This window comes from Callospermophilus lateralis, chromosome 1, assembly GCF_048772815.1.
Source record: "Callospermophilus lateralis isolate mCalLat2 chromosome 1, mCalLat2.hap1, whole genome shotgun sequence".
Taxonomy (NCBI): Eukaryota; Metazoa; Chordata; class Mammalia; order Rodentia; family Sciuridae; genus Callospermophilus; species Callospermophilus lateralis.
In genome coordinates this window covers 202,356,647-202,375,302 of record NC_135305.1, presented here as the reverse complement: position 1 = coordinate 202,375,302, position 18,656 = coordinate 202,356,647, and the positions used below count along the sequence as shown (strand labels likewise).

General features: G+C 42.6%; 1 protein-coding gene across 1 annotated transcript in view; it reads right to left on the bottom strand.

The window, feature by feature from the left end:
- The window catches only part of Myrip (myosin VIIA and Rab interacting protein), an 85,418-nt gene that overhangs the window by 36,854 nt on the left and 29,908 nt on the right, over nucleotides 1–18,656 (bottom strand). Inside the window, exon 8 of the mRNA XM_076869264.2 lies at nucleotides 5,815–6,054. Coding sequence (XP_076725379.2) covers nucleotides 5,815–6,054 — 240 coding nt within the window. The remainder of the gene's footprint in view (nucleotides 1–5,814; nucleotides 6,055–18,656) is intronic.

The window sequence follows — 18,656 nt, the reverse complement described above, 5'->3', positions numbered from 1 at the left end:
CACATAAATAGTATTTTAAGTGACACTTAGTTTGGAAAACAAAAAACCTATGAAACCTATTAGATATCTAGCATTACAGGATTTTGAAGCTGGAAGGGTCCTTGGGAGCGGCTCATCCAGATCACAAAAGATTAGGGGATTTGTGAGACCTTTGGTTCCTGAAATGTAATTTTCAAGCCCAGGCCAGGAGTTCTAGAACCTTCTTTACATCCTTCTTTTTGGAGCGCAGCACCTGCACTCCTAGACGCAAAGAGTTCCAGGAACCACTTCAGCCAGGATTTTTTTCCCAGAACCATTGGCAAGGCCACCTGCCCAGTGGTGGGGAAGCAAATGCTTATTCCCAGGCTCTGAGGACCACAAAGCTTGGAAGGCTGACCACTGATGAGTGATGGGATCACGTAGTTACTCAAAGAAGAAACATGACCCTTTGGGCAACCAGATCCTGAGAGGGTTTTGGATGGACCCCAAGTTCTACATGCTCATTGAAGGATATGGAAAATAAGTCCTAGAACATTTTCCCTAAGCTTTTGTCATTTAAAATCCCAAGCCTCAACAACCCAATCCATAAGTGGGCTAAGAAGCTGAAGAGACCACTTCTCAGAAGATTTACATTCAATCAACAAATATATAAAACAAATGTTCAACATCTCTAGCAATTAGAGAAATGCAAATCAAAACTACTCTAAGATTTCACCTCACTCCAGTCAGAATGGCAGCTATCAAGAATACAGACAACAATCAGTGTTGGAGAGGATGTGGGGGAAAAGGCACACTCATACATTGCTGGTGGGACTGCAAATTGGTGCAACCAATCTGGAAAGCAGTATGGAGAGTCCTTAGAAAACTTGGAATGGAACCATTTGACCCAGCTATCTCACTCCTTAGTCTATACCCAAAGGTCTTAAAATCAGCATACAGTGACACAGCCACATCAATGTTTATAGCGGCTCAATTCACAATGACTAAACTGTGGAAGTAATCTAGATGCCCTTCAGTAGATGAATGGATAAAGAAACTATGATATATATATATATATATATATATATATATATATATACACACACACACACACACACACACACACACACACACAATGGAATATTACTCAGCAATAAAAGAATAAAATTATGACATTTGCTTGTAAATAGATGGAGTTGGAGAATATCATGCTAAGCAAAGTAAGCCAATCCCCTAAAACCAAAGGCCAAATATTCTTTCTGATAGGTAGATGCTGATCCATAACGGGGAAGGGGCAGGCATGGGAAAAATGGAACAAATTTGATTGGGAAAAGGGGAAGGATGGTAGGGAGGGGGCATGGGGGCAGGAAAGATGGTGGAATGAGATGGACATCATTACCCTAGGTACATGTATGACTGCACATGTGGTGTGGCGCTACATCGTGTACAACCATAAAAATGTAAAGTTGTGCTGCAATTATGGACAATGAATCAAAATTCATTCTGCTGTTATATATACCTAATTAAAAGAAATAAATAAATTTTTAAAAATCCCAGAACTCAGCCAGAGGGAAGGAACTCAAAAGGAACTCAATCTGACTGGAACCAGACCCCCTACTCTAATGGGTCACCTGATGCAAATACAATAAGCCCCAGGAAATTCCCTTTTCACATTCCTGTCCCACCCTAATGGGTCAGCAGGACCTCAATACAATGGACTCCAGGAATTGCCCATCTGCCCCATCCTAAATAAAGCCTATATAACCCAAGCCCTTGCTGAGCCCGGTGCCATTTTCTGCCCTGCCTGATTCTGTCGCTAAATACTGAATAAAGAAAAGCCTGCTGATCGGAGGTTTGTCCTTACATTCATTCTTCAGCTAGTTAAAATTCAGACAGGAGGGGCCATCCTTAAATCATCACTGGTCCACGGAGAACCAGCCAAAGCAAGACATTTCATGTAACTGGAGGGATAAGTCTATCTATAGCAAAGGTCTGATTCCAATCACAAAAAAAGACTGTTTCTGAAATGGTTCTGCTGCTGCTGATCAGGATTCTGAAGACACAATTCCTAGATAGGAAGCCATACTAAGCCATGAACTACCACCAATGTCCCTGTGTCTATGCTAATACATATGCACATTTCTCTGCTCTGGCTCCCAGAGAGCAGGGATGGGGGTAGCTGCAGAATGGTCCCCTGGGTAAGATCAGGATGATCTTATGGTCTAGGACTTGGATTTCCACACGGCTTATTTACTACACCGAAGTGAGATGTGTAATATGGGGACTGGGCTCCCCCAGAGACTGAGCCTGAGACATGGACCTGAGTGCAGGTGGTTTACTTGTGAGTCGATCCCAGGAGACAGAGGTAGAGGAAGGGGGATGTGAGAGAGGGAAGGGAAAGGCTGCCTTCTTAAGCCATTTACAGTGTGGGTACCTAGAGCTAAATCTGCTGAGGAACTGGGGATCTGCATATAGCTCACACCTTGCTCAGCATTACCACTCCTCTGGGGCAGAGGAGGTGGGATATTTACGTTCTAATCAGTCACCTGCTGGGGTGACTTCTGAGAGTGGCATTTCTGTGCATTCCCAGCCCACCTTCTGTCCAGGAAGAGGAGCCTGAGAAAGCTGCCTGAGAAAGCTCTTGGGCAGTTGGACTTTAGGCCAGTGGGCACGTCCAAGGTAAAGAGAATGGGTGGAGCACTGGCTGCTTCTGGAAAAGTCACATTAGTGCGGATCCACTGCCCAACCAGGGTGTGTGTGCGTGCGTCTGTGCACTGTGCAGACTAATATGGATGGGTCACAGGGGAAGCCACAGCTACTGTGATCCTGAAGACAGGAACCTGGGGGTTCATTCTGATGCAGTTTCCCTTTCTGCACAGCATGGAGGAGCACCAAATGTGGCCACAGACCTACTGTCTTGACGCTGCAAGCGTTGATTGGAAGTCGGCACAAAGCTCGCTCTTCTTTTAGTACCGGCAGATGGATGTTTTTCATGACAGGGAAGTTTATTTTCCTTGAGATTGTTAAAGGGGATATGATAATTAATATTTGCTGGGCTCCTGCTATGTGCTAAAGCCTACACTGCATAATGCAACCTTCACAACTCTAAAAGATGGTATGATTATCCCTGTTTTACAAATGAGGCCAAGATGTGTTTATTCACTGAACAATAAAAACGTGGGCTCTGCCTAAAAAACAGGGCAGACACGGACCTGTTGACATGCTGAGAGCAAGTACAGGGACAGCATGTCAGCCCGGGCTGCTGGGTGGAGAAAAGACTGGAGGGTCCAAGAAGGCTGGAGTGACAAGGACACCATTGAGGATGGGAGGCATAGCAAGCAGGCAAGAAATGACACTGGCTTGTTCTACGTAGTGGCAGTGAGTTAAGAGAGTCACCAGAGTCTACGGAGATTGCAAACTGCATAGTTGCATTTCAAGAGAGTCTAATCCTGAAACCTATCTATGTGGTACACTTTGATTTTATATAATATTCATTATGTAAATCTGTATTTCTGCTTCCCGTTATCCTACCAGATGGGGAAAATATATTAATTGTCTTTTTTTTTGTTGTTGTTTGTTTGCTTTAAGGGTTTTTACACATAAAAAAAAAGATATCTGTTGATTGAGTATGGTGGCGCATGCCTGTAATCCCTGCGGCTTGGGAGGCTGAGACAGGAGGATTGAGAATTCAAAGCCAACCTCAGCAAAAAGCGAAGTGCTAAGCAACTCAGTGAGACCCTGTCTTTAAATAAAATATAAAATAGGGCTAGGAATGTGGCTCAGTGGTTGAGCACCCCTGAGCTCCATCTCTGGTACTAAAATAAAAAAAACAAAACAAAAAGAAGATATCTGTTGAATATTCATTGGTTTATGGCAAACTGGGGGGTGTAAGACTTGAACTTGAAGAAGCTGACACATTTGGGAGCCTGAATAAAGTCAGCTCTTCTAATTTTCTGCTCAATGAGGGCATAGGCCAGTGATGGGGGGCTTATTCCGGTCCCTAGGATTTCCCCACGGTGGTTCCTCCTTTCCCTGCTCATATTTGCAGAGGAGAGCATAGCATAGGCTGGTGGGTGTGCCTCAGAGGTCACTCCCTGCAGCCAGACGATGGTGGCAGTGTGTGACTCATCAGGGCCTGGCAAGCCATTGGTACAGCATGAATTTTTAGATCCTTGGGACCATCAGGCAGCAAAGCCAGCAGAACATGGAGTCATTGTAAGAAATAATGTGACATTCTTCAGTTACCATCTGGCTCTCAGCTCTGAGATACAAATGTGACTATAATGCAGCATCAGTTCAAATAACAGAGAAGATCAGAGCCCTTTATCATTAAGGAAGCAGTAGGTAGGAGGAGTCCACTTCCATTGGGAAGTGGTCTCTGGGGACCAAGCTTCACTCTGCAACCCATAGATATGCTGGGGGGAAAATTTATGGGGGATTTGATGGTCATGGAGGGTGGAATGGGAATGGATGACAGCAGAGTCCCAGGTGTTGGAGGGTTCAGGGGCTGGCTATGGGTGACAGTCCCTGCTTTCCCCAGGGCCTGCTCTTGACTACTCATGGTCATTCCTGGGTGGCACCTGGCTCCTCCACAGCATCAGTTCAGCCGCCAAACAGATGAAGGGAGCTCATTTGCCATAGACACGGGTCACCGACCATTTGTTAGCTTAGAAGCACACACCCAGAATAGGAAGAAGACCTGGGAGGTGTTCTCTGGCAGAACCACCGCTCCAAAGATGAAGTAGAATCTTTTGAACTGACTGTATCCCAAGTGCAAAGCAATCTACATGTTAGCAGACAAAACCTTGTCTGAGCTACTGAAGAGGCCCCTGCATGTTGTAAAGGAAGGAGCGTGGGACTTGAGGCCAAGTTGGTGATGCAGCCTCAAGCCCTGGGACTCACTGGCTGTGGGCCTTGGGCGTGTTCCTTAATAGCTCAGTCTCAATTTCCTCATCTGCAAAATCTGCATCTATTTCAAAGGGTTATTTAATAAGCGAATTCATGTTCACAAAGCAATAGGCACAAAGGAGACATGCAGCAAATGTTAGTTACTTCCCCTTCATGGGGGACAGGCAGGGCTACCCTGCCTGCAAAATGGCTGAGAGGAGTGTAAACATGAAATCTAGGTAAAGTGGGCAGAGCGCTGAGTGGCTTGTTGAAAAGCAAGGGGGAGTCTGGGATCCCTTTCTTCTAGGGTTTGACTCTATTTTCTGTGGTTTTCCAACCATGTTCTTTGAACTTGAGAGCAACTGGGGAAGGGAAGGAGGAGTAAGGAACTGAAGATCAAGTGGTTGGGGGGCTTTGGGGACCTGACAGCAGGAGTACTTTCAACTGTTTGAAGCCCTGGGATACCGTGTAAAGTTTGTTTGAAAAAAAATCAACCAACCAGTCAATCAGGATCTGGAAACTGCTGAGATGAACAATCCAGATGACCGCTTTTAACACAGAGCCTTTATATCATGGAACAAAACTTCGTCATTGTTTAAATGGGGGAATGGCCATAGAATCCCAATCTATGAGCGAAATTCCTCAGGGAGACATTGAGCAATGACAACATTTAAAAAATCAAACCAGTGAGAGGGAGCAGGGGTACCAACTTACGGACCCAAAGACAAGGGACTATTCTGATGAAGGATAGAAGGAGGGGACAAGCTGTCTTGGGAGACTTCTGATGGACATGTGGTACTATTTTCCTGATTGAGAAGGGTTCTCTTGAGCTCTCCCAAGCGCATAGCAATGGGCATTTTAGAGAGAGCTCTTTGGAGGCCCAGGACATCATTAACCAATACGGAGTCTTTTCCCAACACTCCAGCTGCAGCAACTTGAGTTACATGCAGGGGGTTGCAGGGCCCTTACCTTTTTCAGCTCTTCCTGGACACTATGGTTGTTCTCTTCAGAAGACAGACTTTCCTTTTGGTTCTCAGATTCCGTCTTGGGCTCAGACTCCTGATCCTCCCCCGAAGAAGTCTCCTTTTCACTCATTTTCATTGCTAACTCGTACAACCTATTTCTCAGCTTTTCCTCCTGGGTGTCTGTGCTGGTCCGAGAATTCTGAGCCTCATTGCTAATGTCGGTCTCTGATACATCCCCTGGTATCTAAAAGAAAGCAGAATCATGCAATCAGGACCCCTCTGCTAAGTTGTGCTGCCTTTTGTCCCTAGTAACGCCTGAGGGGAGGAACAGATAGTCCAGGAAAGCAGCAAGCAGCTCTCTTTCCTGATCTGCTTTCTTTTCAGAGGGAGTTAGCCTTCCACTGACTCAAATGCATACATTATAACATTTTGCTAAAGGGCTCAGATAGGTGAGCATCTGTACTTAGAAAAAAATGTTTGGACTCCTTCCATTTAAAAAAAAAAAAAAAAAAATTCATTCACAGCATTCTCCTTGAGTTCTCATCAGCACTGAGCAAACCTGACGGCCCAGTGCCCCAGCCAGCCCCCTAGTGGAAGACATGCCAAAGCTTTCCTGCCAATTATTCATGTTTCCATGGTGGCTTGGTATAGAGAAAATAGTGTGTGTGTGTGTGTGTGTGTACATGGGTATGTATGTCTGACATCCCACAAGCAGGTAGGCTCTTCCATGTAGAAGTGATGCTTGAGTTGAGATTCAAAGTGTAGCAGTCATCAAGTTAAAAGAGGCAGGATCACTATTCTAGGCAAAGGGCAGAGATGTTGAGATGGAGCAAAGTCCTTCCACCTGTGTAAGGGATATTGTGTGACCTCCCCTTATTAACTAGAGTTCCAGTCTAATAATGAGCTACCTCTTGATCCACCTATCCATCTGGTGAGTATCTCCTAAACTCCTTCCATGAATGAGGTCTTTCCAAGACCAAGGGAAACTCCAGGATGCCATGGAGATGGTGGCTCATCTCTATTCCAGGCCTTCAATTGGGGAGATGTGCATGGAAATAGTCATGTGTACATAATATGGCACACCATCTGGGTCCTCCGGACACAGTTTTAGTTTCTGAGTTTCCCCTAGGAGTTGTTCTATTCGTGAGGATTGATCTTTCATAGCTTTATTTTCTTCAAAGGCCTCCAGAGAACAAAGAGAAAATTTACTCCTTTAAAAATTGGAATAAAACCATTATATTTTGCAATTGCCCTATGCGTTCATTGACTATTTTATAAATCTCAGATATATGAGAGGATCTTCTCTTTTTAAATATTTATTTTTTAGTGTTGTAGTTGGACACAATACCTTTATTTTATTTATTTATTTTTTTATGTGGTGCTGAGGATCGAACCCAGGGCCTCGCACGTGCTAGACGAGCGCTCTACCGCTGAGCCACGACCCCAGGCCATGAGGGGATCTGGATACTCTGATTTTTCTTATCTTTTGAAATATTTTGCTACTCCTCCTCCTCACAATTATTTTCCATCGTTACTCACCAGTTATTCCAAATTATGCTAAAAGTGACTGAAAATAATAACCAGGAGGAGAAAGGAATTGCCTAGAAGGAGGATCCAATAGTGAAATACATCCTCACCGTGTTGGCTTTCACTGCACACCGCTGAGAATTAAGAAATTTTCATTATGATCAAGAGAAGAAAACCAACAGAGAACAATTATTGGAGGACTCGAGATGAGTTCCAAGAGGAAAGCAGCGCTCCAGATTCTGACAAGGGTGGAATTCGTAGCGTTAGGTGAAATCTGACTTCTGATGACAGTGTCCTAGGTGAATATTCTCCAACTCAAGCATGGATGAGTAAACATTATTGACAATGTTGCTAATTACAAAAAAAGAAATATTATGGTGTTTTCCTCTAGTTAGTCACTCAACAGGAAGGGCTGTATCACCCGGCATTTTGTAGCAAGAATTTGGGTGGGTGACAGATTGTTTTATCCTTTAGGATGTTGTGCGCCGAATTTACTTGGTAGTTTGCAATTAAATGAATTCTAAAGGCAGATGTCTATGTAAATGTAATTAGAGGGACATGTAAGAAATATAAATTTTAAAAATCCACTGAATTAATTTAAAAAAAGGATCCATTGGAAATGTCTCTTTCTTTCTGGTTCTGAGAGAGAATCAAGGATGAAGTCCTTGTGAGAGTGCTACATTATGCTTGAGAAGGAGGAGTCCCTTAGCTTGGGATGCAGGGACAGTCCATGGGAAGAATAGGCTCTGGGCTGTTCTCAAAAGATGAGGAATGTTTTAAGATATAATCCTGGGGACTGGCATTCTCGATGAGAAAGCAGCAAGACCAATGAGACCCATGGTGTAAGAGCGCTTGGCACACTTAGAGGAACGAGGCTTGGAAGTAGAGAGGGTGGGCAGCTTAGGGGTATGGAGAAGCAGGCCTGGGTCAGACTGCAGAGGCTGAACCATCAGCCTAAACAATGGGGCTTTATCTCTCAAATAGTTTTTCTGCTACTGTGGTGTTAAGTAGCAACTAAGTTGGCCAGGAAGTTAGCAACTGGCTACAAATGCACCCCCCAGTGACTTTCCCTGATCTCTCCTCAACATATTTAGCACACGGAACTGTCAACTCATTGCAGATTTGTTTTTCTTTAGCTTTGGCCTAATTATTCTCTGGATACACAACAGTGGAATATGAATTTAGAAGGCTAAAATAGTTAATCCAAAAGATGAAAGCCTGCCTGACACCATCCGTCCATGTTTCAGACCTATTTATCACATGAGGACATGAGAAGAATTAGTTCACTGTAACATGGGGTCTGTGGATGGGCCTTTGAGGACCCCTAATATTGTTTGCAAATTTTGGATTACATGCACAGCTTTCTGGGTCTTTCTGAGATGGATTCACTCAGATTTCCTCAGAAGACCATCCTGACTTTCAGTTACCCTAGCGATATGCATCCCCTGAAATCCTGCCTGTTTTAATTTAACACACTTTTTATTCAGCCTCATTATCTTCCTTGTAAGGGAGTGACGTCTATGTCTTGTAGGTAAGCAACTCTGGTCCAACAAGCATTTTTCACAGAGCCTATTTTCTTACCTGCCAGGTTACTTTGGAAGATAGGGGAAGGTTATGGGTTTTCTCCACTGTTACGGTTTAGATATGAGGTATCCCCCAAAAGCTTATGTGTGAGACAATGCAAGCATTTTCAGGACTGAAATCATTAGATTATGAGAGGTATAACCCAATCAGTGGATTAATCAACTGATATGGACTAACTGGGTTATAATTAATTATAGGCAGGTAGGGTGTGGCTAGAGGAGGTAAGTCACTGGGGGTGTGCCTTTGGGGTATCTATTTTGTCCCTGGTTAGCAGAGCTCTCTCTATTCCTGATTGCTACGACCTGAGCTGCTTTCCTGTATTATACTCTTCCGCCATGATGTTCTGCCTCACTCAGGCTCAGAGTTATGAAGTTGGCCGACCAAGGACCGAACCTCTGAAACTGTGAACAAAATAAACTTCTCCTCCTCTAAGCTTATTGTCAGGTCTTTTGGTCACAGTTACAAAAAAAACTAACACTTGTACTTTTGCAAGAGAGCCTGGCTAAAGGATTACTTTCAACCTTCGTTGAATAGATCCTAGTGTCCTGGTGATGAAAGACACTACACCTGATCTAAATATCAAAGTTTCGGCACCTTGCTTCTACACATTATGTTAGTGGACTCGGGAGAAAAGGTCTAACTTACAGGTTAAATAGAACTAGGGGAAGTCTATGTGGCAAATGCTCCTAGTTGTACTTGTGAATCCCTTGGCACAACTGTGCTGAAGTAGGATCAGCAACGGGCTGGCTGGCTCTACCACTGACCTGTCTCTCTCTGAGGGCCCAGAAAATATCTGTCTCTGGTACCCGAAGGCAGAAGTCAGTCTTCTCTCAAGGTGTTGCCATTAACCTAAAACTACTGTTATTCACATACCATACCCTGGTGAATAAAGCATTTGTTTTCATTATAATGTGTGTGATAACAACAGTCAGACACACCAGAAAATAAATGTCAAACGCTGATCACATTAGCACAGAGGAAATGGGAAGACATCATCTGGCGTCTTATAGGATTTAACATTATATTTCTCACTGCCACAAGGAAGAGGCTGTCACATGGAAAGACTTGACTTCGGTCAGTGGGACTGCTCTGAGGGTAGGTCTGGGGACTCTCAGCACCACCGTGTTATCTGAAAGACTTGTTTTTAATTTCTATTGTTATAGATCAGTCACCTTGGTATGGATTCATGCTGTCAAGTTCTTTGTATTTAAAATTTATTTAAAAACAAAAAAACAAAACAAAAATCCTTACTCTAATCCGGGCACATCTCCCCGCTCTGAACTGTTGGGCTCTGCCTGACGACTCTGTTTTCCCTTTCTAGTCTTCTCTCTGACAGAATCAGACCATGCCATGTTGACAGGGCAACAATTATTTCCCACAGTTATGATAATCTCACACAAAATATCAGGGAAATTTCCTGCATGAATTCTTTAGGTCAATGTTTACATAACAAAAGGGCAGATTTAAGATACAGTTATTTGCATACTCACCATAATGGGTCTGGGGTCAGGATCTGGGGCAGAGGGACTGGGGTATGTCCCAAACACCCCTCCTCCTTCAGTGATCCCTGATGACTTGCTCTCCATTTTGAGTGAGCTGGGCTCTTGGGTCTTTGCCATAAAGAATGGAGAGCTCCACATTTTCTTTCATGGGGTCAACATGGTTTTTACAGCCTCATTTAATTAAGAGTTAGCTCTGCTACTTAATATCTGTCCAAAATAAAATCTGAAAGAATTTAACTATTGCAACACTAAAGTCATCATTTTTTGGAGGATGACCTTAATACCCAATAGACTCCTGGTTAAAAACCCTGTTTGGAGAGTCTCCACAGGGCCCTGAAACTCCCTGACCCCGGATGTAAAATGTCATCGTGTTTACCTACATCTTTTGCTGCCAGGAAGAAGACCATTCACCAGGTTCTTAAGAGGCCCCATGACACAAAAACATGTGAGAAGCACGGTTACTCAGCAAGTTTCTGGTTGTCTAGACATGTCCTCTGCAGCCAGTTTATCTCAGAGGCACACGCAGCAGGTCTCACACTCAAGAGGGACCACTTGACAAATACATGACTAAGATTTCTCTTGTGCTGATGGGTGTCTGAGCACACCTGCTTAAATTGTTTCAAGGTTGGTTTTTGAACTGGATTAGGCGGTTGAGGTTGGTTTTGAACTAGATTAGGCGGTTGAGGATGTGGAGTAAAGGGCCTGGGGAGAGGGCAATGTTGGCTTACAGCAGTTCTGCCTTCAGCCATATTATAATTTGTCTCCTCTTTAGATGTCATTGAAGGAAAGGTCCTATGCCTACAAAAATTTGAAAATTAATGGCAGAGAACTGAGGGGTAGAGTGGACTATCACCCTTTGGTCTGTGCTCTGGAGGAAATTCAAATATAATACTGATTAAACTGTAGGGCCCTGCTTAGGGACGTTCTCTTGGCACATTTACCACCCCCGGCTCAGCTAACTGCTCATAGGCAGGGTCTCTCAACACTTGTTAGTGAGCATTCCCTTGAACTCAAGAATCCACAGCACTCAAGAAACAGGGCTTGGGGTGGAAGCTATCCACTCCTGTACATATACCCAGATTTAACCCCGCAGCCACCCAGGGCAGCCACCTGGGGCACCTTGGCCCCTCATAAACCTGACTTGACTGAACTGTGCTTGCTGGGCTGCATTGATTGACACTGAGTGACATTACGAGATGCAGCCTGCAAAGCATGTATTTACTATAAGCAGTTCATAGTGGAGGGTGCTGTATTCTGCATTGTCTTCACGAGGATCTTGCCCTACTTTGGATATTGAATATCCCCCAAAGGCTCACGTGTTGAAGGCTCAGCCTGTGGTGTTTTGGGGAGGCACTATGGACCTTTAGGAGATGGGGGCCGAGTGGAAGGCAAGTTAGGTCATTGGGGATGTGCCCTTGAAGGTGATATTGGGATTCTAGTCCCTTCTGTTTCTCTGTGATTTGTTGTTGCCACTAGGTGAGCATCTTCCTCCACCACGTGCTCCCTTTCATGAGGCTCTGCTTTGCCACAGGCCCAATAGCAAAGGGGGCCAAGCAGCCATGGAGTGAAATCTCTGAAACAATGAGCCCAAACAACCTTTTTCTCCCTACAAGTTGATTATCTCAGGTATTTTGTCACAGCATCATAAAGCTGACTGACACAGATCTACAGGATAAGTTTCTTTTAGATCTTAGCTCTCAAGGCAACATTTCTGAAGGAACAGTTTTATTGACCCATTATGACTTCCATGACCCAGAAAACTGCTCATGTCTCCCTTCTTCTATTGTCTTCTAGAAACCCAGAGCTGAATTTTGGTTATCTTTTGCCTACAAGTAGGATGTCATTGTTTCCATTTTGGAAACTCATGGTACTCCTGGCTTCATCTTATCTTCCCTACCTTGATTTTTCCTTTGACCTACTTTTCCCATCATTGTACTTTAATTTTATTTTCTTCTACTTATCTTTATGTAAACCACTTTAGATTATTTCTGAAGCAAGGCATACACATATTAAATAAAGGAATATTTACTGATTATTAGTTATATAAAAATTAGGAGCTTCTTACTCTGGCAAGATTCTTTAAAACATTTTAAAAAGAATAATTAAGATCCAGAATGCTAAATGGGGGCAAATTTACCCCCAAGAAAACAAGTTTTGCTAATGAGTACAACCAAAAATGAAACACTGGAGGGATCTAAAATAGCAGCCCCCTGTAATCCTGAAGCCTCAATCAACAGAAGATTAATCAGCAGCCTTCCATTTAAAAATGGCATCTGGCACACATCTCTCATACAACCACTCCAAATTTTCCACCAAATTTGTGTGGGATGATGCAGAAAAAAAAAAGAAAAGAAAAAAAGAAAATCTGCAAGACTAAAAAGCTATGGAAGTCGGCTTATTACCAGCAAAGGATGGGAGAATTTTTCATTAAATACAAGGCCCATTGAAATGACTGAAAAATGCATTTGTAGACCATCCACTCTCCCTCTTATAAGAAGTTAGAATATAATTCCTGGTCCCTCCCACGCCACCTCAGTATTCTCTCAGCCTCAGAGCTTGGTCCAGAAATGAAAGATAAATGTTAACCATAAAAATAAAATAAAACCAACACCAAACAAACAAGAATATAGAATCGGAGCCTTGTGTACTTGTTCTTTTCAAGCGTCTAAGGATAAGCTCTAACTCCATGTTCCTTCAGTGCCTCCCCCAGTCTTATGGCTACTTGGAAAAGATATCCACTCAAAAACATGTAGGTGGTGTTGGGAGAAGAACTAGCCATGGTACGGTGTTGCATCCTGGGAGATGTAGTCATGAAAGGTAAGCCCTGAGGGCAGGGGACACAGAAAACACAGAAAGTGTTCAGCAGGGTTTGCTACTCATTGATCATGCATTCTATGTATATTCAGTACTGTGGCTAGGTTCTTAGCCCCCTGTTCAAAAACACAGAGCCAGGCTGTAGGAACAGAAAACATCCATCTTAAGTTAGCAAAGTGGAAATAATTTTTTTTTGTATACTAGGTATTGGCAAACAATGGTGTGCCAAGAACAGCTCCTTATTCAAGAACTACTAGCAGAAAAATTGAAGGTGGAACCCATGGAAAAATGCCCCAGAGCAATGGAAACAAATGTTAGCCTGAAGGCATCATGTAGATTTTTCTAGCAACCAGGACTCAAAGTCTGATGGTGGTTTTGCATTCTCATTAGAGAGAAATAATACTGTCTCCGTGAAGTTAGAAGGGATAATCACTTAGACTAAAATAGTATAAAATGAGCTGAAAAGGGGGCATCCCTAGGATGAAAGACCGCAGACAGATGGAAAATCCAGCTTCAGATACAGACCTGCATTGGAAGATAGTAAGAGCAGAATTAACATTGGCAAACGAAGTAAGTGATAGGAGGACACAATTTGGAAGGTTTCCTACAAGGATGAGGAAAAGAACAAAGTGGGAAAGCAGTAAGAGAGAGTGTTAGGCGTGGAAGAGGAGAACAGAGATCAAACCTGTAAACGATGGGTGCTCTGGAAAAATTAATAATCAGAAAGATAAAAGAAATTGCTCCTACTGGAAAAAAAAAAAAGATTTGAACGTGCAAAAAAGCGCTCACTGTGTTATGTACAAAGGCACCAGATGAGTAAGTACTTACCATTCTGGCAATACGTTTGCTTTTAAAAGATAAATCTGACAAACATCTAGAAGAGAAAAATCTTATAAACAAAGGAAAAATAAGACTGTGTTCAGGCTTCTCTTTGTCATGACATGCTAGAAAGCAAAGTAAAAACCTCCGGCAGAGTGTTGGAGCAAAAGACTTCTAACCCACAGATTTTATGCCATCTACAGACATCTAGGGATTGGTCTTAGGAGGCTAGAAGAGTGCACTGACTTAGCAGTTTATAATTACAGGTTACATAGAGGCTCCATGTCCAAAGGGATGTGTGGAGATTTGAGGCCACGGATAAAGGTAGAGAATGTGGGGAAGGACCTCTGCTCTCAGCTGGCCTTATCTGCTAATGTTTGCTAGCATCTAGCACAAAGTGAAAGGGCACAGAATGAGTGCCTCGCCAGAGTTCAAAGAGATAGGAATTAAGAAAACTTAGGAGTGGTGAGGACAATAGTAAATAAGGGTGGGGAGTCAGAAATGAAGACTGGCAGAAATGAAGACTGGCAGACATGAAGGTAAAATGAACATGAACTTCCCAAGGCAGGACCCTGTCTGTCTTGTTAAGATCCAGAACGGTGCACAACCTAGTGTTGTCTTTTCCAATGCACATAAACATTCACAAAAAATCAACCTTTTGCTAGGTCACAAAGGAAACTGCAACAAATTCTCAGCAGACTTCACATAAGACATATTCATTGTTCATAATGCATGTTAAAAATGAGCAGCACAAATCAAAACCCAAACCAAACCAAAATAAAAAGCAAAATGTTATCCATTTCTCTAATTTGCTCTTAATTTGATGAAAAAAGAGAATTATATTGAAATGATAAGCTACTTTGAAAAAATTTGGCAATAGGAACATTCATATCCAAGCCTGTGGGATGCAATCAAAAGTGCATTAAGGGAAAATTCATTAGATATTTTAGAAATGTGTGTGTGTATGTGACATGTTTATATATATTGGAATATACAGAAAGATATGTGAAAATAAGAAAGCAAAAGGAAGGCAGCAATAAATACAAGAGCAGAAATTAATGACTATGAGACACCCCTGCTTCCCTCCACCTTCCTAGAATTAAAGAATAAAACTAAAAGCTGGTTCTTTGACACTCCTGGGAAGATTATAAAATGGATAAATCCAAGCAAGAAAAGAATGAGAGAGGGGTCAAAGGGTGGTAGGGGGGAGTGTTTTATGTGAATGAAAGCAAGAAAGAAAACAAATGTTAGCATTAGAAACAGAAAAGGTAAATAACATCAATGCAGAGGAAGTTAAAAAAGAACTTGATGAGAATATTAGGTACAATATTATACCATCAGATAAATGATGGATTATTTAATAATAACTTAATGATGCCACATACTCTGGTGCATGCCTGTAATCTCAGAAGCTCAGGAGGCTGAGGGAGAAGGATCTGCAAGTTCAAGTTCAGTCTTAGTAACTTAGTGAGAGCTGGTCTCAAAAAATAAAAAGGGTTGAGGATATGGACCAGGGGTTGAGCACCCCTGGGTTCAATTCCTACCGCTACTACTACTCCTATTACTAATCTGGTGACAAGTGATCAATTTAATCAAAAAGTCTAGCTCTTACCTCATAATAAGAAAAGTAAAATACAGATTGACCAAAGAGTTAAACGGAAATAATAAAAAACTACAAAGCATTTGGAAAAGAATGGAAAGACATAAGAACAAGGAACTAAGGTCTTCTTAAGGCATGACATACAAAAATAATAAAGGAAACATGTGACGGATTATTATTAAGAAAAAATTTTGTAGGTAAAATAACGTTAAGGCAAAAGTGACAAAGGAGAGAATATTTTCATATGTAACCATCACAGAACTAGAACTTGTAATATGATTAGGAAATAAATTCAATTCCTAAAGTCAATAAGAAAAAGATAAAGAGTACAATAAAATAATGTGAAAAAATATAAATGTGCCTTCAGAGAAGAAAAATGCAAATAGCCAAACATAGGAAAAAACTGATTGGTCTTGGTAGTAATTATGAACCTACTAACTAAAAAGAACTTTTTCTAACATAAAATTGGCAAAAACCGAACAGACCGACAATGATATCGTTGACAACATGCGAGAACACACTGGTGCGGCTATGGCTATGTAAATTGCTGAGGTCTCGGGAGCTCAGTTGGCAAGTCTATTTTAAAATTAAAGATCCACACACACGCCATCAGTCAGCAATTTTACTTTTCGCATAAAAAGATGTGTGCAATGACAATCTCTGTAGTATGTTCCTAACAAGGACACCTTGGAAAGCCTTTAAATACCCATCATTGTGGAAAGTTGTTGTAATTAAAATAGAGTCGTTTTTATGGTGAGCCAAGGGGTCCTGAGTGGGGCTCTGGAAGTGCCTGAGCCAGCAGGTGATTATCACTAGCAAGGCTTAGCATTGTCCTGACAGGACATGATGTGGGATGAAAAGCAGAGGGACTGTCAGGACTTCCTATTGTTGTAAAATGTTTTACAGATAATACACCCCTTAGGGCCTGCTCTGGAGATGAGCAGCTCCCACACTCACACCCCTACCCCTGACATACCACCTTCATGTAATCTTTTGCACATAGAATGTGTGGATCCCTGTGTGCTGACTGACACCTCTACTGCTTGGCTGTCAAGAGACAGGAGTGGAAGAATATGGACAGCCTGATGCCAATTTTGCTACGGCACAGATACATTTTCTCAATTGTATTTCTATATGTACTATACGGATACGGACACATGGAGATGGGTTGACACCAAATACACCTGTAATTACTTTGGGGAAGATAACAGGGATTTAGAGTTGTGATCAAAGGGAACTTCGTCTATACACTTTAAGATTTTTTTACATGGTAGGATATTCATTTTATATTATGCTAATTAATTTATATGCTTAAAAAGTAACAATTTACATATTTTATTTATTTGGAGAAGGTACCTGACCCTCTCCCCCACCCCTTTAGTAAACTAAATTGAAGGGAGGACGCAGAGGGCCAGGGTTTTGATGCCTCTGGCAGCGTCACACTGGCTCCACCTAGTGGGGATAAAGGACATTGCTACTCGCTCAGGGCCACTCCCAGGGAAGGAGTGGCCCAGGTGCCTTTTGGCTGGCCTGAGCCTTCTCCCTATTTATACCTTGCAAAAGATTAACAACAGAACATAAATAGAAGGCTTCAGGCACCTGATTGTGGTAAGGATGAGGCATTTTATATCCTTACATGAATCATGTGGTTGACCCTCAGGAACATCCCTTGAGGCAAGTCACTCAAAGTCTCTGCACAGAGTCTCTACTTGAACTAGATAACAATGATTGGCAGCAGTTGGACTGAATTTTTTGTTGCTTCATTCTATGATCACAACAGTCCCATGAGAGGGATTTTTAATAATCTTACGTTATATGGAGGAGAAAATAAGAGCTTGGACCAAATAAGGTACTGTTTTATAGGCACTATATTAGCAGGTCAGGTGGAAGTGATGCCAGATTCTGTGTTCTGAGGCCTTTCATGGAGGGTCTCAGGATCAGATCTGGCTGATGGAGTCAGAGAAAGTCTTACAGCAAACACTGGTAAAGTTCCAGCCTGAATCCCATGGACCTTCATGAATTGCCTGCAGCCTTGAAGGACAGTTTCTGGCCCACTGACATCTTCCAAAGTCAAGTTTTCACATCTCTCTTCTTCACCTGAGGAACTTCTCAGGTCCCAACTGCACAAATATGGCTATGTTCAGAGCTAATGCCCACCCTGGGTGAGGACAACCCTCTACCAATGGAGGTTGGGAGACGTGGATCAATGCCTCCTGTCCTCCATTTGGAAAATTCTGAGCTGTGTCCTATGTGGTTTCCTGGAGAGTCTCTGGTAGGACTGCCCAGCTGCCTTTAGCCCACCTTAATCGACATTTCTCACTTCCCTGTGTCATACTTGGGCTTCTGGGATCCAGTTCCTAGACTCAAGTTTGATTCTGGTGGTACCAAAACCAAGAGTGCACAGTTGCTGGGTACTGTGGGAGTCATGGTGACATTCAGGAAGGGGATGTGGATTCTCCGGGGCATGAAGTCAAGCTGATGGTGATTTGATCAATGGCTCTGTGCCTACAGGGGCATGGCAATATAATCAGATTTCTCATAAGACTTCCAGTTTCAAATATGACAATTCATGGCTTCTATGAGATTATTTAAACTTTCTGGGCCACGTGTGTCCCTTTTGAGTTTGGAAACTACTGCTAATGAGGAGGCCATAGTGGGCTCCATGAGGTTTGGTGGTGGGTCTGCACTGATGTTCAGCAGGACTTCCCCTGAAGAGTCAAAGGCACAGGAACAGAAAAAAAAAAAAAAAAAAAAAGGATGTGGAACTAAGAATGAGCAGCGCTTTTAGGAATATGAGATCGACCCAGATAGGGGAATCCATGGCCTGAGATTGCAAGAAAAACTATGTGCGCGCATGTGTGCGCATGTGACTGTGTGTGTGTGTGTGTGTGTGTGTGTGTGTGTGTGTATGGGTACATTTTTCTAGGGATAGTGTTCAAAGCTTTAATTGCATGTTCTAAGTGGGCTCAGAAACTACACCACATGATCAGAGCCACCAAG